This window comes from Pogona vitticeps, chromosome 7 (genome assembly GCF_051106095.1).
Source record: "Pogona vitticeps strain Pit_001003342236 chromosome 7, PviZW2.1, whole genome shotgun sequence".
NCBI classification, from domain to species: domain Eukaryota; kingdom Metazoa; phylum Chordata; class Lepidosauria; order Squamata; family Agamidae; genus Pogona; species Pogona vitticeps.
The window spans coordinates 16,322,501-16,346,932 of record NC_135789.1 but is presented as its reverse complement, the minus strand read 5'-3'; the positions used below and the strand labels follow the sequence as shown (position 1 = coordinate 16,346,932).

The window sequence follows — 24,432 nt, the reverse complement described above, 5'->3', positions numbered from 1 at the left end:
CAAAATCTGTGACTGCATTTCTAGGCGGTCATTCCAGAGAACCACACAGATCAAAAAAGAATATAGAATTATTATTATTATTATTATTATTATTATTATTATTATTATTATTATTATTATTATTGTTGTTGTTGTTGTTGTTGTTGTTGTTGTTGTTGTTGTTGTTGTTGTTGTTGTTCTTGTTCTTGTTCTTGTTCTTGTTCTTGTTCTTGTTCTTGTTCTTGTTCTTGTTCTTGTTCTTGTTCTTGTTGTTCTTGTTCTTGTTCTTGTTCTTGTTCTTGTTCTTGTTATTAAATCAGAGTTCAGTAGTAATCATGTAATAACTATTAGCACACCCACCAAAAAAGTAATGCTTTTGTATTAGTCTCACAGAATTGTTTCAATTTCTTATTTCTTTTGCTACAAAACTATCTAGGATCGATATATCTAAAAATGAAACATTAGAAAAACAGGTAACATCAACAGGAAAGTCATGATTTCAGTAATCAAGAGAGGAACACAGTAGTAACATTTTGAAAGCTTGTAAAAATAATTGTAAATATACAACAATATTTTGAAAATACTAAGAGTTGTCTCTAAGCTTTCTGGTTTATTTTGCTTCTTTTTGTTTGACTGTGGTTGCCTCATCAAAAGACAGAGTTTATATGGAAAGTTTTTTTTTAATCCCTGAATTCTTCTGTCCAGCCTGATAGGGGGATTATGGGACTTGTATTTCAAAAAGCAACTTTTTTACAAGTTCTGGATTTTCTGATGGTTCTAAGTGGTTGCGCAAGCAAAAAAAAATAGAGGCCGTTTTGATCCGTAGGAATAAACCAACTTGCAAAACGGAGGTGATCCACATTCGTTGCAACCACAGGTACCTTTCCAAACTGTGCAAGCTTTTGAAGACAACAAGGGTCTTTGTCAAGCTGACTGGCAAAGAGGAAGCTTGCACACGATGGAGATTTAAGATCATCCCTAATAACTGACCTCTTCTGAATGGCTACACTTTCTGCAATAAATTAAGGATATAGCTTAAGGTACCTTGTGGTTCAGAAGACATTAACTCTTTAAGCCATCATTTCCTGTTCTGTACATTTTTATCTCAACATTGGCAAGGAGCTTATAAACCTGTTGACCATCCTGTATCCAGAAAGATCACAGGAATATTATTAGTTACTGTTAAATTAATTGTTATTATTAATATTACTATTTTTCCCCATTCAGGCTGCTCTTAAAAAAATTAACACAATAACCAATTTTTTTGCAGATTTACAATCTAGGAGATTTACAATGCTAGGAGGACATGAGGAAAAATCTTTGCTTATTATAAACTTTTTTCCCTAATGCAAAGAACTCATTAAAAAAAAACAGTGGTTTTGACCGTCACCCCATCAGCGGTCTGTAGGCGTGGGCTGCCCATGATCTGTCCACATGCATGGCATAAACCAGAAATATTTTGCGCATCCAGACTGGCCGGGATCGTGCACCTAAGTGCGCAAGGGACGGACAGAAAAACGGAGGAACGGCTTCCATAAGCTGCCATTCCGTTTTGGGGGGTTTAAATGGTGGGGTTTGTCATCTGGATGAGTTCTGGAAAGAAAGAAAGACGGAAAAGGCTGTAGCCACAGCTGGCGCGTGCTAGGTATGGCTGAAAAACACCCGTTCCCCCCTGAGATGTTGACCGCAGGTGGGGGGAATACAGAAAAACAGAGGCAGAGATCTTTGGCATGGATAGCTGTGCTTTGGTGCAGCTTGGGTACCCCTCGCTCCTCTCCACCCTCCTCCCTCTGTGACCCCCTTCGAAGGCGTGGGGCGCCACGTTGAATTACCCAGGCGAGCAGATCGGGTTTCCGGGGCTTTGTGCCAGCCTGGAGATCGGCTTACAGCTGTTGCCGTTCCACCTGGAGGTTCGGGCATCAATAATTGAACCAGGCCGCCATCGGCTCTGTCGGTGGCACAGGGCTGCGCAGCTCCGGAGAGGTCTGGAAGGAAGGGGGACCCCCCCCTCGGGAACCGCCGAAGGGGAGACCCATGGAGAACGGGGTGCCCCAGGAAGCTCAAGAGAGCCCGGCCCCTTCGGACGAAGGCAGAGGAGCCCCGGGGCGGGGGAAACCCGGACCCCCAGCAGCGGCTCACCTACCCCGAATCCGGCCCAGGCTGGTTTTCCACACCCAGCTGGCTCACGGGAGCCCCACCTGCAAGATTGAGGGGTTCACCAACGTGAAGGAGCTCTACGCCAAAATTGCCGAGGCCTTCTGCATCTCCCCCACTGAGGTGAGGCCCCCCCCGGGCAGTGTTCCTCGACAGTCAACCCCCCCAAAAAAAACTTTATTTCTTTATTATTTTGCCTTTTTTGAGCCGTCAGGTTGGGCCGCTCAAGATCTCGAGGGCGTCCCCTTGCAGGAGACAGAGTGGCCCAGATCTTCGGTTCCGGGGCCTGGGTTCGAATCCCGGCAATCTCCTCGGTTCCCTGGGTGGCCTTCCGGAAGAGCGAACCGAGCTTTGGTTTGGAGTGAGGCAAGGAGCGCTGGGCCTGGATTCGAGGGCACCAACCTCGTATCGGTTCATGGGAAACAGTTTTGGGGTGGGGTGGGGGTTACCGGTTAGCCCGGCCCTGTCCGAAGGCCGCATCAGTTGTCCTCAGAGAGCGAACTTGCCGTAACGCAAAGTGGCAGAAAAGGTTTGGCATGTCATTTATTTACAGCAGAATTGTGGCGATTTTTGTTCACCTCGATTCCTGCCCTGGATCGTTCAGGGATCGGGGTCTCTGGTTGCAGAGCCAGAGGTAGTGAGTTCAAATCCCCCCAGGGTGCCTCCTGGACAGGGGCTGGACTGGATGATCCTTCAGGGACCTGTCCAGCTTGGCACTTCTACAAAGATTCTTTGTGCAGAGAAAAACACTATGCATGGATCTGCCTCAGGCAGCAAAAGTGTCTGATGGCACAGCCCACCTCGCGCCCTTTTAGACCGATTTTTCTCCCTCGGCCTGACAAGGAGGTGGTTGAAAGATAAAGAAAAATACGTTGAAACAGGTGGCCTTCTTGTCTTGCTGCCCAGATCTTGTTCTGCACGTTGAACACCCACAAAGTGGACATGCAGAAGCTGCTGGGGGGCCAGATCGGCTTGGAGGACTTCATCTTTGCTCACGTGCGCGGCGAGACCAAGGAGGTGGAGGTGACCAAGACGGAGGACGCCCTGGGGCTGACCATCACGGACAACGGGGCCGGCTACGCCTTCATCAAGGTGGGTGGGAGAGGACGGGAGTCTCTCCACACGAGACATGTTGCAGGCTGACGGAACCCCCGGCCACTTGACGGCCACCGGTGGGAGACGGCACCTTAGCTGTTTCGGGAGGGGATGAAAGACCGGGGTCGTGATTCTCGTGGCATCCAAGGCTGTAACTCAGCTTCGGAAACTTGACTCGGCTTGCCCAAGTAGTGGGAGGAGCCAAAGGGAAAATGGGACCCCATACATATACAATAAGACACCCCCCATATCCATGTGTGAGGGTTCGTGTAGGCGGGCTGTCCCTTCTCCCATAAATGGACGAGACTCTTGAGGCAAGTCAAACGGCAACGTGTTTATTTCGAACTTAACATCATTATCAACAGTTCCCACGAACGGATTCAGAGACGTCTGGAGACCCGGGTTCGGTTTGGGAGGGGTCCATAAACTATGTACAAATGGGTTAGAGTTCTCTGGGTTCCAGGGACCTGTTGAAGGCGGCACAGGTCCCGGTCCAGGGTTCGTTTCTTCTTCCAAGGAGATTAAGGGAAGGGTTTCCTCGTCTCCGCTCCAACCGTCCCATGAGGACCCATCTTCTATGGTGTAGCCCCAGGGCCCGGGTAGCCCCCCAGCTTCCTCAGTTCGGCGATGTGCCATTGGCGTTTCCTTTCCAGCTCTCGAGCCACCGCCTCCCTCTCTTCCCTGAGCTTCCTACGCCACTCTCTCGCCTCCGTCTCACCCCAGTAAGACGGACGAGGCTTCAATCCTAGCTGGCGGCGTCTCTCCGCCTCTTCATGTGGCACCCGGACTTGTTCCCACTTGTGGGTCCATGGATCCTCCATCCACACCCACTCCCAACCGCCCGGAATATCCCTAGGTCTTCCCCTTATATCCCCCATCCCCGCCTCTATCTCCTCCCCCCTTTTTCCCGCCTGAAACCGTCCCGTTTCGCGGGCAATTCTTAACCCCTTCAGGTCCTCCTCTAAGTCTCGAGTATCTACCCCCTTGTTTAGGGTGAGGGATCCGCCGCATTCTGCCCCCCAGTCGGGGGTTTCCACTCCTTTCTCCTCCCGTCGCGGTGGGGATGGTGGGGGGGAAGTCTGTGTCTGGCTGCTATTCTTCAAGAGCAGCGGCACTCCAACCATGGCTTCCACCTTGGGAGCCTCACATACCCCCCCATCCGAGAGTGCCGCACGCTCTTCCTCGCTCCGCGCCCACGGACCCTGCCGGGAAAAATAATCTACGTTAGAGTGTTCCTTACCCTTACGGTATTGGACCTTAAAGGAATAGGGTTGTAACGCTAGATACCAGCGAGTAAGCCTTGGGTTCGTTTCCTTCATGCGGTTTAACCACTGTAAGGGGGCGTGGTCCGTTACCAAGGTGAAGGGGGCTCCCTGGAGGTAATATTTCAGCGTGTGGGTGGCCCATCTTATGGCTAGCGCCTCTTTTTCTATAACAGCATATCTTTCTTCCCGGGGTTTTAACTTCCGACTCAAATAGAGAATAGGATATTCCTTACCCTCCCTAACTTGGGACAATACCGCTCCTAAACCCCTGTCTGACGCATCAGTAAATAGGGTAAAGGGATAACTGAAATCCGGGGAGAACCTGATGGGTAGTTCGCATATGATCCCCTTTAAGGTCTCAAAAGCCCTTTCCTGGGCAGGTCCCCATTTCACCTTAACTGAAGCCCCTTTTCTGGTGAGGTCCGTAAGGGGGGCAGCTATGGATGCGAACTGGGGTATGAACTGCCGGTAATAGCCAATCAGGCCCAAGAATTGCTGCACCTCCTTCTTAGTCCGTGGCTTATACCATTGCGAAATTTTGGTCACTTTTTCCTCCTGCGGCTGTACCTCTCCTTGACCTACCTTAAAGCCTAGGTATTCTACTTTGTCTACACCAATTTTGCATTTTTTGGGGTTGACGGTTAAGCCGGCTTTCCTCAACTCTTTGAGGACCCTCCGTAAGTGGGTTAGATGCTCTTCCCAACTGGTACTGAAAACAATGATGTCATCTATATACGCCGCAGCCCAGTCCCTTTGCGAATCTAACAACCGGTCCATAAGCCTCTGGAAGGTTGCGGCCGCCCCATGTAGCCCGAAGGGCATTTTAACGAATTGGAAGAGCCCCTTAGGGGTGCAAAAGGCCGTCTTCTCTCTATCTTGGGCCCTCACCGGAATTTGCCAATATCCTTTAGTTAAATCGATCGAACTCAGGTACCGGGCATTCCCCAATTTATCCAGTAAGTCTCCCACCTTGGGCATGGGATACGCATCAAACTTTGAGACTGCATTAACTTTTCTAAAATCGACACAGAATCTCAGGGACCCGTCGGGTTTGGGTACGATGACAGGAAAGCTGCGCCAGGGGCCCTTAGCAGGTTCTATAACCCCAATACTTAACATGTCTTCTACTTCCTTTTCTATTAAGGCCTTCACGTGGTGGGGCCACGTTCTACCATTCTCCCTTACCACCACCCCAGGGTCAGTTTCGATGTGGTGTTCCACCAAATTCGTTTGACCCGGGATTTTCGAAAACACCTGGGGAAATTCATCTTTCAGGGAGAGAGCTTGCTCCTTCTGGGCGGGGTTCAGGAGCTCACCCACAATGATTTCTTCATCCTCCTGCATTTGACTTACATCTGGCCCCAATTCCTCATCCGTCTCTCCATCGAAGAAGCATTCACGGTCTACCCACGCTTTTAGTAGATTTACATGAAAAACCTGCCTTTTCTTTTTCCTATCTGGGGTTTCCACCTCGTAATCTACTTCACTGAGCCGTCTCACCACCTCATACGGCCCGTGCCATTTTGCCAGAAATTTAGAAGTCTCGGTCGGCAACAACACTAATACCCTTTGTCCTGCTTCAAATTCCCTAGGTTTCACTTTCCTGTCGTAACGCTCTTTCTGTTTTTCCTGGGTTTGGGCCAGATTCTCTTGAGCCACCTCCCAGGCCAATTTCAAATTATTCCTCATCTCTACTATTTGCTGCAGGGCATTCCGTGAAGCATCTTCGCCCTCCTCCCACTTTTCCCGGATGAGGTCCAGCACCCCCCTAGGTTTCCTCCCGTACAACAATTCAAATGGCGAGAAACCCGTCGAAGACTGAGGGGCTTCCCGTACTGCAAACATTAGAGGGTTAACAAACATATGCCATTTCTTGGGGTGTTCCATCGCCACTTTTCTCAACATCCCCTTCAGAGTCCGGTTGAACCTTTCCACCAAGCCGTTGGCCTGGGGATGATAAATAGAAGTCCGGAGGGGCTTGACCCCCAATAGTTCCCACATTTGCTTAAACGTTAAACTCATGAAATTGGTTCCCTGGTCCGTTAGTACCTCCTTCGGGAACCCCACCCTCGAAAATACCCCCAAAAGCTCTTTGGCCAGCACTTTCGCCGTTGTTGACCTCAAAGGGAGGGCCTCTGGGTATCTCGTCGCATAGTCAATTATCACCAATACGTACTGATGCCCCCCTTCCGACTTGGTGAGGGGCCCCACAATGTCCATGGCAATACGGTCAAAGGGCCTATCCACCAACGGCATGGGTACCAGGCCCGCCCCCGGGCCGGTCTTAGGCTGTGTTAGCTGGCATTTGGGACAGGATTTGCAATAATCTTCCACGTGCTTCACCATGTCCGGCCAAAAGAACCTTTGGCGGATGCGGGCCAACGTTTTCTGTGCGGCCAGATGACCAGCCACTGGCAAATCGTGGGCCCAGTGCATAACCCAGCTCCTCAAGTGGTCGGGGACTACCAGGGTTGACTCCTCCCCCTGTTCCCCTCTTCGTATCTGATACAGCAGTCCTCGTCGCACCTCAAACCCTTCCCCATTCACTGGGGTCTCCCCTTCGGGGTAGGCTTTTTGGAAACAAGGCCTTAGGGAAGGGTCGTCTTGTTGCAGGCCCCTTACTTGATCTCTGGACAACTGCATTATCTCTCCTTCCCCTTCTCCCTCGTCTCGTTCGCCGACCAGTCCGTCCTCTGCTCGTCGCGCCAGGTCCTCCAGGCCTGGCCAGTCCCTGCCCAACAACATCTCGCGGGTTAAGCCAGGAACAACTCCCACTTCCAAGATTGCCTCCTGGGTCCCGATAGTCACGTTTGCCCTGGCCGTATCATATTCTTTGGCGTCCCCGTGGATGCACCTTACTACCACCGTTTCCCCTAATCTTGGTCCCTCTAGTTCTCGTACCAGCGACCGGGTGCACCCAGTGTCTATTAGGGCCCTTTTTCTCTGTCCATTAACCTCGGCATTCACCACCCACCCGGGATGGAACTTCTCACCCACCTTAGCGGCGTTCGCGTAAATGTTAGCCCACGCATACTCTTCGGCTGGGCAGAATTTCCGGATGTGTCCGAACTGGCCGCAGCCGAAGCAGGCGGTCATTTTCTCCTTCCCCTGGTTCCAGGTGGGGGCTAGCTTGCTCTTTGCCGGGTCGGTCGTGATCGTTGGGCGAGGGATCCGTGACCCAGTTGGATTCACATACTCGACACGGTCGGGACCTTGTTTTTTCGGTGTCGTCATCGGGGTTCCTCGTGGGGCTCCTGCGTTTACCGCCTCCGCCATCTTGTCCTTGCTCCGGGGTTTCTCTCCCCCTGTGGCAGGGCGATTCGACCATGGATCTTCTGCTCCTAGATAGTCCTCTAGCAACGTCACAGCGCCCTCTACCGATGTGGGTTTGTGTTTCACTACCCAGTTCCTGGGTCCGGAGTTCAATGTTGATACCAATTGTTCCAGTATCATTAATTCCAACACCTGTTCTGCCGTTTTTCCCTTCGGTTGTACCCATCTCGTAGCGTTTACCCGCATCTTTTGCGCCACCGTCCGCGGGTGTATGCCCGGCTTCAGTCGCAATTCTCTAAATCGTCTGCGGTAGGCCTCCTCATTCAGATTCAGCGTGTTGAGGATCGCCGTTTTGACCTTTTCATAATCCCCTGCGTCTTCCGGGTCTAACGTGTCCACTATTTCCTGAGGCAAGCCCGTCAGGTAAGGTGTGACAATTAGAGCCCACTGGTCCTTCGGCCATTGCGCTGACACCGCCACTCGTTCAAATATATTCAGGAACGCCGCCGGGTCGTCTTGGGGACCCATCTTTTGGAGTTTGATCGGTGGGCGGTGTGCGATTACCCCTCTTCCTTCCGCAGTTGGTGTCTTGGCCGACGACCCTATTTGCGTTCTGCTGAGTTGATCTATGATGAGCTTCTGCTGATCCGCTAGTTGTTTCATCAATGCTTCTTGCCCTTCCGTTATGTGTCGTATCCATCCTTCCGTTTCTTGCATGGTAGACAGCCCCCCGCGTTGGGCGCCAATATGTGAGGGTTCGTGTAGGCGGGCTGTCCCTTCTCCCATAAATGGACGAGACTCTTGAGGCAAGTCAAACGGCAACGTGTTTATTTCGAACTTAACATCATTATCAACAGTTCCCACGAACGGATTCAGAGACGTCTGGAGACCCGGGTTCGGTTTGGGAGGGGTCCATAAACTATGTACAAATGGGTTAGAGTTCTCTGGGTTCCAGGGACCTGTTGAAGGCGGCACAGGTCCCGGTCCAGGGTTCGTTTCTTCTTCCAAGGAGATTAAGGGAAGGGTTTCCTCGTCTCCGCTCCAACCGTCCCATGAGGACCCATCTTCTATGGTGTAGCCCCAGGGCCCGGGTAGCCCCCCAGCTTCCTCAGTTCGGCGATGTGCCATTGGCGTTTCCTTTCCAGCTCTCGAGCCACCGCCTCCCTCTCTTCCCTGAGCTTCCTACGCCACTCTCTCGCCTCCGTCTCACCCCAGTAAGACGGACGAGGCTTCAATCCTAGCTGGCGGCGTCTCTCCGCCTCTTCATGTGGCACCCGGACTTGTTCCCACTTGTGGGTCCATGGATCCTCCATCCACACCCACTCCCAACCGCCCGGAATATCCCTAGGTCTTCCCCTTATATCCCCCATCCCCGCCTCTATCTCCTCCCCCCTTTTTCCCGCCTGAAACCGTCCCGTTTCGCGGGCAATTCTTAACCCCTTCAGGTCCTCCTCTAAGTCTCGAGTATCTACCCCCTTGTTTAGGGTGAGGGATCCGCCGCATTCTGCCCCCCAGTCGGGGGTTTCCACTCCTTTCTCCTCCCGTCGCGGTGGGGATGGTGGGGGGGAAGTCTGTGTCTGGCTGCTATTCTTCAAGAGCAGCGGCACTCCAACCATGGCTTCCACCTTGGGAGCCTCACACCATGGGATCGGTATCTGCAGTTTCACTTATCTGCCAGCTGAAAATATTAAACATATTGAAATAAAAATCCCAGAAATATTGTATTTCTACGGTGTAGTTACCATTATAGCGAGCCAGAACCCGGTTATGGATAGGGTTCTCTGTTATCCACAGTTTTCAGGATCTGCGGGGGTCTTATAACAGACCTCCTGCAGATGTTGGGGTCCTACTGTGTCTTCTTCTACGGGTAATAATGGAGCTGTCGGGGAAGCCTCTAGAATGTTGGAGAACAAGGGAAAGCCCAGATCCAACAATGGTCCAGAGGAGAGCCTCCATGTTCAAGAGAAGTCTACCGCCGAGGTCCATTGTGACAAACACAGAACAGCAGGATCGCTGATCCCCAATATTCTCTGCTCTGGCTTAGCAATGGGCTCTCCGGGACCCTTCTTTGGTGGCGCAAATAGTTCCCCTTAAGCATCATCATCTCCTCTTATCCAGCGCATCAAGGAAGGCAGCATCATCAACCGCCTGCCCAGCGTGTGCGTCGGCGACAGCATCGAGGCCATCAACGACCAGACCATCGTTGGGTGCCGCCACTACGAAGTCGCCAAGATGCTGCGGGAGATGCCTCGGGCCCAGCCGTTCACCTTGCGCCTCGTCCAGCCCCAGAGAGCCTTTGGTGAGGGGAAGGGGGTGGAGTCCAAGTGGGCGGGGGAAGAGTAGGCGGGGACAAGAAGTGGGTGGAGACAAAGCAGTGGGCGGGGCTTCCCCCCAAAGAAAAAATCCCACCAAGCCGGGGGTGGAGGTGAGCCAGGAGAGCCTGACCACCTACTAAGCCTCCCTGAGGAAGCATCACAAAGCCCATGGGGCTGTCCCAGAGTTCGGAAAAGTTACTTTGAAAAGTGAACAGTCTCTAGCATCTGCCAGGCAGCCTGCTAGGGATGAGGAAGAAAGATGTGAAATATTATTATTATTATTATTGTCCCTATATATAAAGATTATTATAATATGTTTATATATATAGTATAATATAATATAATATAATATAATATAATATAATATTTTAGTGGTGGACTTTTAGTGGGTGGGGAGTGTTTGGGGAGTTTTATGTGTGTGCATGTGTCTGGTCTCTGGGTGTCTGTGAATTTCGTTGTATGGGTATACTGTGTATATACTTACAATGACAATAAATTATTGTAATAAATATATATAATATATGTATTATATGTATTTGTTATATATGTATTGATGTATAATATATGTATTATAATGAATATTATTATAATATATGTATAATATAATTATTACATAATTGTATGTAATTATATTATATACATAATTATATAATGTAATTACACACACACACACACACACACACACACACACACACACATACATACATACCCTGTTTCTCCAAAAATAAAACCTAACCTGAAAATAAGCCCTAGTATGATTTTGCAGGATGTTCGTCACAGAAGCCCTACCCCCCAAAATAAGCCCCATTTAAGTGAAACCCTGCCCTCCACCCTTGTGCAGCAACCAGAAGATGATGACATGACTGCGTTTGAATAAATGTAGGTGTACATGGGGGGGGGGAATAAAACATCCCCTGAAAATAAGCCCTAATGTGTTTTGGGGGGGCAAAAATTAATATAAGACTGTCTTATTTTTGGGGAAACACAGTACTGTAAAGGCAGACCTCTGGAAATGGAGTGCCCATGGTTTAAATTGCATGCAAAAGGACCTTAACTCTTGGAAGTTGGGTGCCTTTGGTTTGAACTGTGGACAAAAGCACCCTAACTCTCGGAAGTCAGGCGCTTTGGGTTTGGACTAGGGTTAAAAGTGCCACAACCCTTGGAAGTTGGGCGCCTTAGGTTTGAATTGCAGACAAAAGCCCTGCAACTCTCGGATGTCATTTTGGGGAAACCCACGTCCAACTGTTCAGGAAAAAAAAAATCAGAAAAAGGCCGCTGGGGCTCCTGAGGTGACCCCTTTATTTAAGTGACAATGGTGTGTCATGGAGTCAGGTAAAACGCTACAACACCCAGAAATCCTGGCCAGTAGAGCGAGTGCTGAAGGCTGCTGGGAGTTGTAGTCCAAGAACATCTGGGGACTACCGAGACCCCTTCCCTTCTTCTCCGATGTTGCAGCTTTTACCCAAGGCCACACAAGGGCGGCTCTTCTCCCAGGAGGCACACAGTGGGGGGATTCGAACTCTTAACCTCTGATTCCAAAACCGGAGCTATCCCGCCAGCTCAACCACCCACGTCTTTTTCCTGGGAAAAACAACAACACAAGTTTTTCCCAGCTTTTTTCTCTTTTTTTAAGGATCAGGGAAAAACCTGTAGAAAGAAATGGGTGATAAAAAAAGCTAGACGCTCCCTGAGTTAGAACCCAGGCTATGGAGAAAAAAATGGTTCAGCGTTCGAATCTCCCACTGACCCTCATAAAAGAATGGGTTGTCTTAGTACCTCTTTCTCAAATCTTTTCTGCACCTCCATGAGATCGTTTGAGATTAAATCCCTCAAATGGGGATCAGATTTTACCGAGCCATTTTTCCAGCGGCCAAAAAAAGCCGGCTTTCTGTTTCTCGGAAATTCGGGATTCTCGCAGCTCCCCGGAGTATGCAATCTGAAATGTGGCCGCCGTACAGGAAGTCAAGACGAGAAGCAGAGGGGAGAGGTGGTCCAGGACATCAGTAAAAAGACATTACTGTTTTTTGGTGTTTGTTTTTTATTTTTTTTTTTGCTAAAACCGGGATTTCCCAGATGATGCTCTGGGAAAGAGAAGGGCCACCAGAGTCCCATGAGAAATACCTTAAATGACGTAGCCAGCTGGCAGAAAATAAACTGGGGATTTTCTGGGTTGGATTTGATCAGCAATTAAGTACAGGTCTCCAGGGTTTTTCAGAAATCCAGGGTTTTTTTTTCTCATAAAGGCTGTTGGACCAAAAAACAAACAAACAAACAAAAAACAAAAAAACCAGCCAAATGGGTGTGAGTGATTCCAGATTTAACAATTTCACCGCTTTTATGACTTTATACCTGAGTACAACCTGGAGCTTTCTGGTTGTTTATCTGCCTCTTGATACTTCCTTTCCTTCACTGGAGAAAATTGGCTCAGGGAGGAAATTTGTGTTATCAGGATCATCCCATTTGAACAAGGAGCCCCCAGAAGTGTTTCAGTGCTAAAATGTCAGAATGGCTGGTCTGTGAAATGGGCCCTCAGCGAGTGCTCTGTTTTTTCCTAAGAAAACATAAATTACAATTTCCTTTTCCTAGGAAAATAATTATAAAGAAAATTTAAGAAGTCTTTGCCTTGGTCGGTTGCTTACATCTGCCGAGTTCGTAAGCCAAATCATGGTTTGACGTTTCACGGAACCACAAATGATCAAACTGTAGTTTGTTTGTGGAGTAAGGTTGAGGCATCAGAGCAAGACAAACGCTCATAAACCACAACCCTGGCTCATTGTGATGAGAGAAGGGGGTGTGTGTCAAAACTCTCTTCAGCTCCTGCTTGTTAATTTGATGAATTAATAAATATATCTTTTGGTCTCTTATTCCCCCTCCTGCAGACATGATCAGCCAGCGGACCAGAAGCAACAAAACCCCCAATGAGGGGAAGGTGGCGAGCGGGAGGGAGACGCTCCGGCTGCGTGCAAAGGGAAATGCGACTCTGGAGGAGGCGGTGAGTTGGGCCCGAAGAAGCTTGAAGGTGGCCGGGAAAGGGGAAAACAGCTTTTATCCATCTGGGAAAGATGATTACCAAGGTAGAAAGAAAAGTCATGTTCAACATACTTGGTAGCCGAGTGTAGATGGTTGACCGGAGAGGAATAATACAGTAGGAACCTACTGGAAAGCCAGTTTCTGTTCTCATTCTCCAGAAAAGCTCCAACATCTGCTGCAGGAAGATGTCTATCCATCATCTCCTGCTGGTCCCTTTAAACTCATCCCCTCCTTTGTCTTCCAGCCAAGCGAGTTCGAGGAAGAAGCCGCCAGCAAAGTAGACGATCTGCTGGAAAGCTACATGGGGATCCGCGACACAGAGCTCGGTGAGTGTGGAGCAGATGTGGCTCCCCACAATTTAATTTATTATTTTTTTTAAATTACATCTTAATGTTCGGCTCGCTTTCTGCAGCGTCCACCATGGTGGAGATGGGCAAGGAGCACCAGAGCCCGGAGGCCTTTGCTCACGGACTGGATCTGCTTCTGGGGGAATTCGCCTTCCCCGAAGAGTTTGTGGTGGAGGTGTGGACGGCGATCAACGAGGCCAGGGCCCCCCGAAGCACCGATCCGGCAGAGGGCAGGGAAGGGTAGTCCATTTCTCGCTTGATCACCCCTCTCGTCCCTCCCTCTGTTGTCCACCAACCCCTTTCCCCAATCTAGAATCCCTCCTTCCTATCCTGTCCTTTAAAAGCTTGCCTTATACCATTGGAAAATCCGGGCAATTTCTGCAGGAGAACGTGGGCTGGCTCTTTGGCTTAGTTTTTCCAGTTTTCTGCACTGTGTCTTTTTCCTTTCGAAGCATCCTGGGATGGGTCAGAGATTTCTAGGGGAGATGATGAACGGGAAGAAGGGAGAAGACCTCTAGTACAGTGCTTCTCAACCTTTGTTACTGAGGTGTTTTTGAACTGCAACTCCCAGAAGCCTCAGCCAGCAGAGCTGATGGTGAAGGCTTCTGGGAGTTGCAGTCCAAAAACATCTGAGTAACAAAGGTTAAGAACCAGTGTTCTAGTACAGTGGTTCTTAACCTTTGTTTCTCAGATGCTTTTGAACTGCAACTCCCAGAAACCCCAGTCAGCACAGTTAGTGGTGAAGGCTTCTGGGAGTTGCAGTCCAAAACTCCTGAGTAACCCAAGGTTACCAGTGCTCTAGTAGAAGTTGGCCAAGAAAGCAGAAATAACATTTCAGCACCACAGACAGCACTCCAGCAATGCAGACGGTGCTCTGGCCCTGCCGCTTCCTTCTGGAGACCAAGGGAGGCCTTCTAGGTATGAATTATTGGGAATTTAAAGAAGACCCTAAGCAGTGGATCCCATTGTCACAAAGAGTGAAGGAAAGCGAGAGATCCACCCAGTCGCTGGCCTTTTTGAGACTCTTCCCAGCAATCTGGGGGGTGGGATTTTTAGGATGACCACCGGCATTTAAAAATCCATCATTTAGGACGTGCATCAGTGGCTCTTATTTAGCTTTGACCTCCTTTTCCTTCCTTTTCTGAGACACCTTTGAAGGGTCAACATGTCTCCATTTCTCCATTTGAACATACAATTTCCAAAGTAGAATAGATTTTCGAAACCTTACTCACCGTCGCCAAGGTGGGGGTTCTTTAAAACCTAGTTGTGTCTCCAGTTAGCCAAAGATGAGTCAGATAAGGGGATGGTGGTGGGGAACGCCACGTTCCGCTGTTTGGGAAAAAGCAGGTTTCTGCCACATTACAGGGGTGTGTGCGTATATGTATGGCTCGCTCGAACGCGCTTTATTGACCTCTGTTGCTTTGTGGAAGACTATCTCTTTTTTTTTTTGGAAGGAATAAATTGTTATTTTTAAAAACCCGACGAGATTGCTTCTTTCTCTGTTTTATCAACGTGCGTGTGGACACGTTGGGATCGGCAAGATTACTGTTAAAGCCGGGACTTAACAGAGAAGTCAAAAGGGTGGCAGAAAGACAAATCCTTTACCGTCCTCTCTGGATGCATGAAATTGAATTTATCGCTGCTGGTGGCTTGACGCAGGGAGCCTGCCATCTCCTCCTTCATCTTGCTGTTGAAATAAACCTATATTTAATGAGACCTTTAGGATGACATGGGGGTAAACTGCACCTCCTCCACTACTGCCCTCTTTCCAGCATGGAAAAGAGAACAATATTGATCTCTACGGGAGATCAATATTGTTCAATATCAATATTGATCAATATTGATCTTGATCTCTACGGGATCAATATCTGCTGATTCACTTATAGACGTCCAGAAAACATTAAAAATATTAAAAGAAAAATCCTAGAAATATATATATATTGAAAGATGAAGTTACCAGAACTGGCCCTCTAGAGGGAGCCGGAGACCATGCCATGTATAGTTTTTGCTATTATCCACATTTTTCAGCATCCACGGGGGAAACTGATCCCCCCCCCCCGAGACATGGGCCTTACTGTATTTTCTTGCCCGCTGTTGCCAGTTGTGGGGCTACATTGGGTGGAAGGAGAAGACATTATCCCCTCCCTTAAGCCGGATTCTGCTCCTTTGTGGCCAGCTGGATATTGGCTGGATATTGTCAGGTGTTTTTAGAAAGGAGGGGACAGGGTAAAAGTGGGGGAAGGTGAACGCTGGACTAGGAAAAGAGGTGCCACAGAGTTTTAAAAGGTGGAAGACACATGGAGATCTTCCACCCCGGAAACCATGCAGTCTCTGTTTCAAGCTGTTTAGCCTGTCACTTCCAGTGGCGGTCTGTTCCTCTGGCAAACAACTCCAGCCTTTAACCAGGTTTCTCTTTGTGGTTTCTTGCCTGCCCTGCAGGCTTCTGGTCAATATACAATCCACTTTTTCCCCCTTCCCACCACCTCCAGTAGACCACGGGGAAGCGGCGCCCCCCCCCAAACGAAGCAAAACTCTGCTCACCCCCCGAATAATGACCATCGCAAAGTAGAAAAAGGCTGGCCCTAGCAGGGCAGCAGACTCAGGCACACGACACCCTCCCGATTTATTAACACAACGATCATGCATACATTTTCCGCGTACATCGGAATAAACCTCGTCCAGCATTGTGGGTTCTCAATAAAACAGATCCGTTCTCTGACAGGATCGGTTGAGACGTCATAAACAGCTCATGCAGGGTTTGGGGGAAGCCGGGGACTCCAGTTCCAGAGGGTCCATTAATCCATTTCGCATTTTCCATTGCTGTGTCACAAGAGTTATCCAAGTCCTGGAGGTCAATTTGAGGTTTGGTTTCAGCACCCTAGACAGTTCCTACAGCGCTCAGGCTGAATCCTGGCATGGACTCTCCGCATTCTTGAAACTGGAGTCTGCGGCTACCCTTTGACATGCAGGATCACGGGCAAGGCCCAGTGCTAGCATAGGTGGGAGGGGGATTCTGGGTTTTGTAGTCCAGAAACTAACTTTCCCAAGCTTGGACATGGGATAAAACTCGCACAAATCTTCACACAAAGGTTTCTTCCCCGCACCTTGCACCTGGTTCCAATCTCCAGCTTAAAGCAGTGGGTGGTATGACAAAGCCAAGCTGCAGCCCCTGTTACTCTAACCACTAGCCCTTCCTATCCCTCGCTCGTCACCCCATGCATGGAAAACCAAACCAAAGCAAACACGGGCGTTTTCTACTGCAGCACAGACTCCTGGGTGAATTTCCGGCGCAGTGAAGGGTTGATCATGGGGTACAGAGAGATGATGGAGGGTCTTGGCTTAAAGCTGGGATAGATGCGCCTCAGGACCGCCCGACGGAACAGGATGTAAACCCAGGGGTCGAGGATCTGGTTCCACGTCGCGGCCCGCAGGCAGATAAGCAGCTTCTTCTCCGTTTCCCGGGAAATCTCGTTGGGGGCCAACCCGCTCGGAGCATCCTGAAGAACCGTCTGGGCGATGAGGATCTGGAATAGATTATCGAGGGAGAAAGACAACCACATTTTTTTTTACTTTATGGCAAGGGGAAAAAAAAGACAGCTAATGATTTAACATTGTATATATTGTCCCTCTTTCTGAAGCTGAACCAAGTTGGTGATTAATGCGTTAAAAATGGGAGCCGTTCCTTGGAACCAGTTAGCTTTTCGGGGAATAAGAAAATGTTTAACAAATGCACAAGTGTTTCAAAAGGAATGTCAAGGAACAGAATTCTTTCATGGCGAAATTGAGTAATGTCTCCGAGTTACTTTCCAAGTTCTATCTTTAAAACGTGCTTTTAAGGATTTCTTTGAAGCGGGGGGGGGGGGAAGGAGGGACAGATATTAATAAAAATGCAACAGGCAGTGCAAGAAGGTGATTTAAGTTATTTTGACTTCAAATCGCAAGCATCTGATACTCTGGCCAAAACTGTGGCGGGGGGGTTTTGAAGGCACTAAAAAAATTCCATCAAGCTGTATAACATAAAGTAGGAAAGTCAAAGTCATATGAAAATGATAAGTGTGTAGATACATAAGCTATCACACCCTCCTTTCCTATATTGGCAGTAGGACCCCCTTATCTGTGGGATCAATATATGCTGATTTGCTTATCCGCAGTCTGAGAATATTAAAAGTTTAAAAGAAAAATCTTAGAAATAATTTTTAATGATGAAGTTGCCAGAATTGGACACTGGAGGGAGACAGAGACCATAATATGTGCAGTGTTTGTTATTAAAATAGCATTTTGTGTTTTTCAGCATCTGTTTTTGGGCCTTGGAACCAATCCCCCACAGATACAGGGTTCCTACACTAATGGGAACATAGTGTTGAGATTTAGCATCAAACAGCACTCTGTGAGGGTGATTTCCCAGCTTGGATAATTCTTGCAAAGCAATTCCAAAACCAGGAACGGATTCCCGGCACCCTTGGAAGGGGAGTCACCGGCTGGAAGAGAAAGAAGGAAAGAAAGGTGCCTTGAACCACTCACCAGCAGGGGGAGCCAGCAGACACTGGCCACCAACATGATGCCCACCAGCTGGACCATCATCTCTACCTCACTGTCCCGCCGGCGCTGGACAGATTCGGCATCATGGTAGAGCCGGCAGAGGGCCACCACACTGATGGTGTTGAGCAGGAAAGAGAGGCCCACGCAGAACATCCCCAGCAGGGCAAAGAGCAGGCTGAAGGCCACGTTCCGTGGATCGTGAAGCAAGGTGAGGAAACACCAGGAGTTAGGATATTGCAAGGTGTATTCCCCCAGGCCGAGAAAGGGGAGGAGGGCAAGGCAGAAACCTACGGCCCACACCGCAGACACCAGGGTCCACGCTCGGCGCTTGGACATGCTGATGGAGTGGGAGAAGGGCCGGTAAATGCCCAGGAAGCGCTCCCCGGCCATGGTGGCGCTCAGGAGCAGCGGGCACTGGCCGAAGAAGACCATGGCGAAGCCCATGAAGCCGCAGAGGTGGCACCCGGGGTCGACGCGCCGCCAGTCGAAGCGGAGGAAGTGGTAGGGGACCACCACCGAGAAGGTCACCAGCAGCCCCATGAAGTCGGTGGCCACCAGGCCACAGAGGAAGACCAGGAAGGAGGACCGGGAGCGGCTGTGCATTCTCCGGGAGGCGCTGACCAGCACGCAGAGGGCGAAGAGGTTGGAACCAAGGCCGATGATCCCAAAGACGGTGGAGAACCACGGCGAGGCGATGTCGCCCTTGTGCTCCTCGGTGCCGTTGGCACCCCGGAAGCAAGAGCCGAGGCGCCTGCTGTCGCTAGAGGGGGCGGTGGCCGTAGTAGTGCCGCTGCTGACATTTCCCGGCTCCAGGAGGGCCGGCATTCCGTCCCACATCTTCAGCTCCCAGTTCTAAGACAGCCACCCTCAGGGAGAACCCACGGAGCAGGGCCTCGGGAGGCCGACGCCTGAAGACATCGGGGGGAGCCGCGGCCCAGGTTGAGCTCCTCCCATCCTGCCGTGGATCAGGCGTCGCTCAGCTTGCTCTACAAGGCTAGAACGAGAGGGAAAGCAACGGTGAGATATCGGGTAAATCTAGCGGTAGTCAACACCCTGTCTTTTCTTCTCCACTCAGACGTTGGGTCTCCTAATGGCTACCTAGCCCTTCTTATCTTTCTCCCCCACCATTCTGTCACGAAGGGGTGCAAGGCAGCTGAGAACGATTACTTGAAACGTGGCAGCCCTAAACTAAAACTCATAACACTTGAGCATTAATATGACATTTAATGCTTTTTAAGGCATCGTAATCATTTATTATTGGATGCTTCATGTTGTCTTTTTCATATCATAGGATTCCCCCGTATCCGCGGGAATCAGTATCCGCTGAATCACTGCTCCAGAGTCTGAAAATATTAAAAGAAACAGTGCCGGAAATATATATTTGCAATGATGAAGTTATTAGAACTGGCCACCAGAGGGGGCTAGGGACCATGCTATGTATAGCGTTCACTATTAAAATAGCGTTCACTATTATCCACGGTTTTACACATCCGCAGGGTGAGGCTTCAAATCCATCCCCTGCAGATATGGGGGTCCTACTGGGTTGTAAGCTGTCTTGGATCCTTCAAGGGAAAGGAAGCATATAACTATTTTAAATAGAGTAGAGTAGAGTAGAGTAGAGTAGAGTAGAGTAGAGTAGAGTAGAGTAGAGTAGAGTAGAGTAGGGTTGGGTTGGGTTGGGTTGGGTTGGGTTGGGTTGGGTTGCATTGGGTTCGGTTGGGTTGAGTTGGGTTGCATTGGGTTGGGTTGAGTAGGGTTGGGTTGGGTTGAGTTGGGTTGCGTTGGGTTGGGTTGGGTTGGGCTGAGTTGGGTTGGGTTGGGTTGGGTTGACTTGAACTGAATTAGCAAGCAAACAGACTATGGCTCCTAAAATCCATATTCACCTTTGTCATGGCTTCTGTTTCCTCGCTCTCTTTATCATTTGCCCTTACATGCCCACTCAAGACAAGAGTGTGAGGCTGGGAATTCTGTAGGACCAAGATCGAGGCAAGGCCCTGGTCCTCCATGGAGGGGGCCCTGAGTTCGAAATGGGACACTCCCCACTTTTTTCCAAACTCCCCTCCCCCTCCATGCCGGGATGGGGTGACCCTTGGCCTCCGAAACTCGGAAGGGGTTTGTCCCTCACCCTTTTGCCTTTTCAGCTTGTAGCAGGGGAAGAAGAACAGAACGCAAGAGAAACTTTCCCAGTAAGCTTGCTGGCACAGGTGGGAAAAAGCGGCAGTGGGGTAGAGAAGAAGCAGCTCTGGAGAAGACACTGTGCAAAAAAGGCGCAACCGTGGAACGACGTCAGGGCACCTCTGGCAGCTGAGATGTGTGAGAGAGACTTCGCTAAATAATACGAAGAGAAAAACGAGGGATTATGATCCTGGCACAGATTTTTGTCCCCATGGCTTGGCTCAGAGACGGCAAGGAAGCCTGGAATCCAGATTGCAGCCAAACTGTCCATTTCAAGAGTGAAGGATGGAAGGCCTTTCTCTTTATGGTCTTATAAGGGGAAACGTGATACAGGAGGAAAACGGCAGTGAGGAGCTGCTCCTTTTTAAGCCAACGAGTGGATTCAGGGGACGAAACAGCCTGAATAGAAGTTTGGAGGCCACTGAGATGTTTAAGGAAAGGTTTGCCCACTTCCACACACATACCCCGGGATAATCTCTGGCTGTGCGGGGATTCAAACCCAAGCCTCCGAGTCCTCGTCCCTCCCTCTCTCCACGTCCTCAGCCCGGGAACCCAAAGAAATGCCGGCAAACTACAAATCCCAGTGTCCTTCTGCACAGTCCAGTTCCTTGCGGCCAGCCTAATAGGATTTTCAAGGTATGCAAAATATCTACAGTGAGTTGTCAGGATTTGAACCCAGGTCCCGAGTCCTGAGACACTGCTCTAACTACTGCATCCTACCAGCTCTCACAAAGCAGGACCAAAGGGAGCGTCCCACAATTTCAGACTGATTGGGTCCTTTTAAGGAGAACGACAGGGTAAAAATATTTAAAATAAATAGATGATCTTATTTATTGGGGGGAAGGGAGACGGCCGGTCCATTTTGGCGATCTTGCTCCATCCAAGCGATGAGTGTTTTCTTGGACAAATTCTGGGAAGTTCTGAGAAGTTTGGGGTCATCCTTCCTTAAGAGGGTGAGATGCTTATTCGCTGAGATCCCCACCCACAGATGGGACTTTGCATCTGCCTCTCGTTACCCTCGAGCCGTAAATCTCCCAGTTCGTCAGAAAGAAAAAATGCCCGTCTTTCCGGCAACCAACGCAAGAAGGGGGCCGATGACCCACAGCCGCTCTTGAAGGCGTGACCCTATTTCCCCAGGGAAGAAACAGAAGCTGGCCGGATGGATTTGAGAAAGAAAATTTGAGAAGAGTTGGAGGCTGTCCGCTAGAACCATGCCATATATATATATGAACCCCCAAAAAAGAAGCTTGCCCTCAACGAACCCCAAAACGGAACCACGCCTTAGAGAACCCCGAAAGGAAAAATCAAAATTACAAGACCGTCAGCTCAGGATTTGCTCCAGCAAAGCCAGGGAAAAATATGATGAAGGATGACGTAGTCTAGGATCTTAAAAGGGGGAAATGGAGTTAAACTACAGTTCCCATCCTCCACGACCACAGCCCCTGCGGCTTGGATGCCTAACAGCTTCCAAGGGCATTATAGCACCTGGAGTGGTTCTTCGTGAGCTTCCCTGGCCAAGGGGGGGATTCGAACCCAGGCCTCTGAAGGCTCTCATTCCTGCCTATCAGATGCAGAGATGAACGGGGTGTTCTTGCTTCCCTCGGTTGGGACACGCCGAGGCAGCTATGAACGGCATTTACTCTCTTATTTTTTTTCCCCTACCACGGAGGGCGAATCTAGAGGAGAGGGTGTGCGTTTCGGGTTTGTGTCCGAACCTGACAGGAACTCTGAGACGTTGCCCTTGAGACGACGCCTTCACGACGCCAAGATTTCAGTTAAGACGAAGAAAAATGAACGCGAAGCACAGAGGGAGATTAATTGAATCTCTGAAGGGCTGGCGATAAGGAGGCATCGCGTTATTGGGGTTAACATTTAGCCGGCGGGTATAGGACTCCAGAGACCTGGGTTCGAATCTCCCGTCGACCACGGGAATTCATTTTGCAGGCCCTGCGGGGTTTTCACCGTGCTTCGATTCCTTTTAGGTTTCGTCCGCTCCAGAAGTAAAGCCCACGTATGGGATGTTTCATCAGTCCATCTGGCACGTTCAAGCTTATCCAGAAAGCCATAAAAGCAGTTTTATTATTATTATTATTATTATTATTATTATTATTATTATTATTATTATTATTATTATTATTATTATTATTATTATTATTATTATTATTATTAAAACTTCATGGGCCCCTCCTGCCTGGTTAAGGCCTTTTAGATCTCAGAAAGGGCACACATCTGTTGCACAGCTGGCCGGAGGATGGTGTGTCAGCTGAGATCCTTCTCTAAAAAAGGTTCACAGATTCCCAGAAAACCAGCCCTCCTGGATGGCGTCAGTGCAGGCCATGCTCGGCTCACGCGGAGGATGATTTTGGGTGTCATAATTCAACTCCCCCCGCCCCGGCTAGACTCCAAACAATTTTGCCCCCCCAAAAGCAGCCAAGTTACCCTAAGAACGAGAGTTTTGTGGACAGATGGACTACAAACCCCATGTTGCCTCCTCCCCCCTGCCCCTTGATGACATGGGATCTGTAGTCCAAGGACCTGGGCACCAAAGGGGGGGGGAATCTCAGCCCTGCCTTTAGGGTGCCTCGGATTTTGGCCCGTCATGGTTAGGATGCTGGGTCTGAGTTCGGGTCCCCGTTTGGCTGTGAAGCACCTGGGGTCCCTGAGTTCGAATTTGCATCTGAGGAGGAAGTTTTTCCCGGTGACTCCAGGCGGGTTGCTTTCTCTCCTCATCACCTACCTCAAAGGGCTGTAGGAAGCAGAAGCACAGAGAAACTTTGGGTCGCCGATTCTAGAATTCAGAGGCACCCTGGAGGTCATCTATTCTTACCCTCTGCACAGTGCTCGGGTTTTCTCACAACACCCTAGACACACAATCAACCGTTTCTCCTTAAATGCCACCGGACAGAGGAGAAATGAACACCTCCCAAAGCCCTCCGTGGTTCTATCGTCCACAGCTCCTTACCTTCACCACGTTTCACTTAATGGCTAGCCCAAATCCGTTCCCCCGCTCACTTCCACCCTTCGGTTCCCGTCTTGCCAGATGGAGAAGCCGAGAATGAATTTGTCCTCAATAACAACGTTTTCTGGTTTTCGGAGGCTACAACCCTATTCGCCTCGCCTCCCTATCCCTTTACATAAAAAATGGGAAACTTTTCCTGCGGTTCTCAGTTCGGCGACACACACACACACACACACACACACACACACACACACACACACACACACACACACACACACACACACACACACACACACACACACACACACACACACACACACACGGTACCCCTATTACATTCCCGGATTTTAAGACGTGAAGGGACAACTCTTGAGAGGATCGGAAAATGTGCCAAACCAGGCTAAATGATCGTGACCCTTTCCCCTCTAAACGTTACTCTTGAGTTGTCCGTCTTCCCACAGATTTAAAAATAATCCTGAATCATAGGGGTTATTTTATAATGAGACCAACCTACTTTCTGCAGCTGATTTTACAAGGAAATTTTTAACATCTTCTTTGACTTCACTATTCCACAACAGAAACACAGCCCCTTTCTCATCCGAAACCCCCAAATTTATGTCCCAAATATCACAAGCCCCTAAATGCATCCCCTCGGTCTGAGTTGCTCGGTCTTCGGCGTCTCCCTTTCTCCACAACACCCTAAGCCTTTCCCTGGTTTAAAAATAAAGCAGGCATTTCCTGGGGGTGGGGGGGAAGGAAAATTAAAATCTGACGGTGGCGTGGGACTCACGAGTGACCGGGCCATCCACCGTGGGCGGCGAATCTCAAATTTATGTTTTTTAAAAACGCCGTCGCGTGGCTGATGGCTTCCCCACCCGAATCTTGAAAATAATAAACCTCTAGGATGGATAACAGAAGGGCCACCCAAAGGGTGGAGCCAGGATGGGCCAAAAGAGAGAGAAAGAGAGACGTGCAAAAAGCTTCGCAATTAGAAGTGGAGCCGCCTTAAAAAGCAAAAGGATGATGGATTATCCTCCACCCACCCACCCTGTTTTGCAAGCACAGGATGGTGGAAATCAGCTCGTTTTTACAGGCCGACTAGACACGGGGAGTGAAATGCCAGGGGATTCGTTCTGCAAGGAATAATTTCCATAAAAAGGCTATTCATTTACTGTATAGCCGAAATATATTTCATTTATAGCCGGAATGACTTTGGAGTCGGGAGGTAGACTCAGGAATTCCCTCTTATCAGAGCTTATCAGATGCTTGGACTGCATTTCCAACCCAGACCCAAACCAGAG

The 24,432-nt window shown here is 49.4% G+C and overlaps 2 protein-coding genes across 2 annotated transcripts; one reads left to right on the top strand and one right to left on the bottom strand.

Moving 5' to 3' along the window:
- The first annotated feature begins 108 nt into the window (after positions 1–108).
- GIPC3 (GIPC PDZ domain containing family member 3) lies at positions 109–13,972 on the top strand. The gene is made up of 6 exons (XM_072978102.2): positions 109–2,256; positions 3,040–3,225; positions 9,885–10,065; positions 12,961–13,073; positions 13,356–13,437; positions 13,524–13,972. The coding sequence occupies exons 1-6, from the start codon at positions 2,014–2,016 to the stop codon at positions 13,700–13,702; spliced, it is 984 nt and encodes a 327-aa protein (XP_072834203.2). The 5' UTR covers positions 109–2,013; the 3' UTR covers positions 13,703–13,972.
- Positions 13,973–16,067: 2,095 nt separating this feature from the next.
- TBXA2R (thromboxane A2 receptor) lies at positions 16,068–23,334 on the bottom strand. The gene is made up of 3 exons (XM_072978100.2): positions 23,135–23,334; positions 17,980–18,991; positions 16,068–16,982 (listed from the first exon to the last, which is right to left on the bottom strand). Exons 2-3 carry the CDS (start codon positions 18,832–18,834, stop codon positions 16,713–16,715), a joined length of 1,125 nt encoding a protein of 374 aa, XP_072834201.2. The 5' UTR covers positions 18,835–18,991; positions 23,135–23,334; the 3' UTR covers positions 16,068–16,712.
- Positions 23,335–24,432: the final 1,098 nt, after the last annotated feature.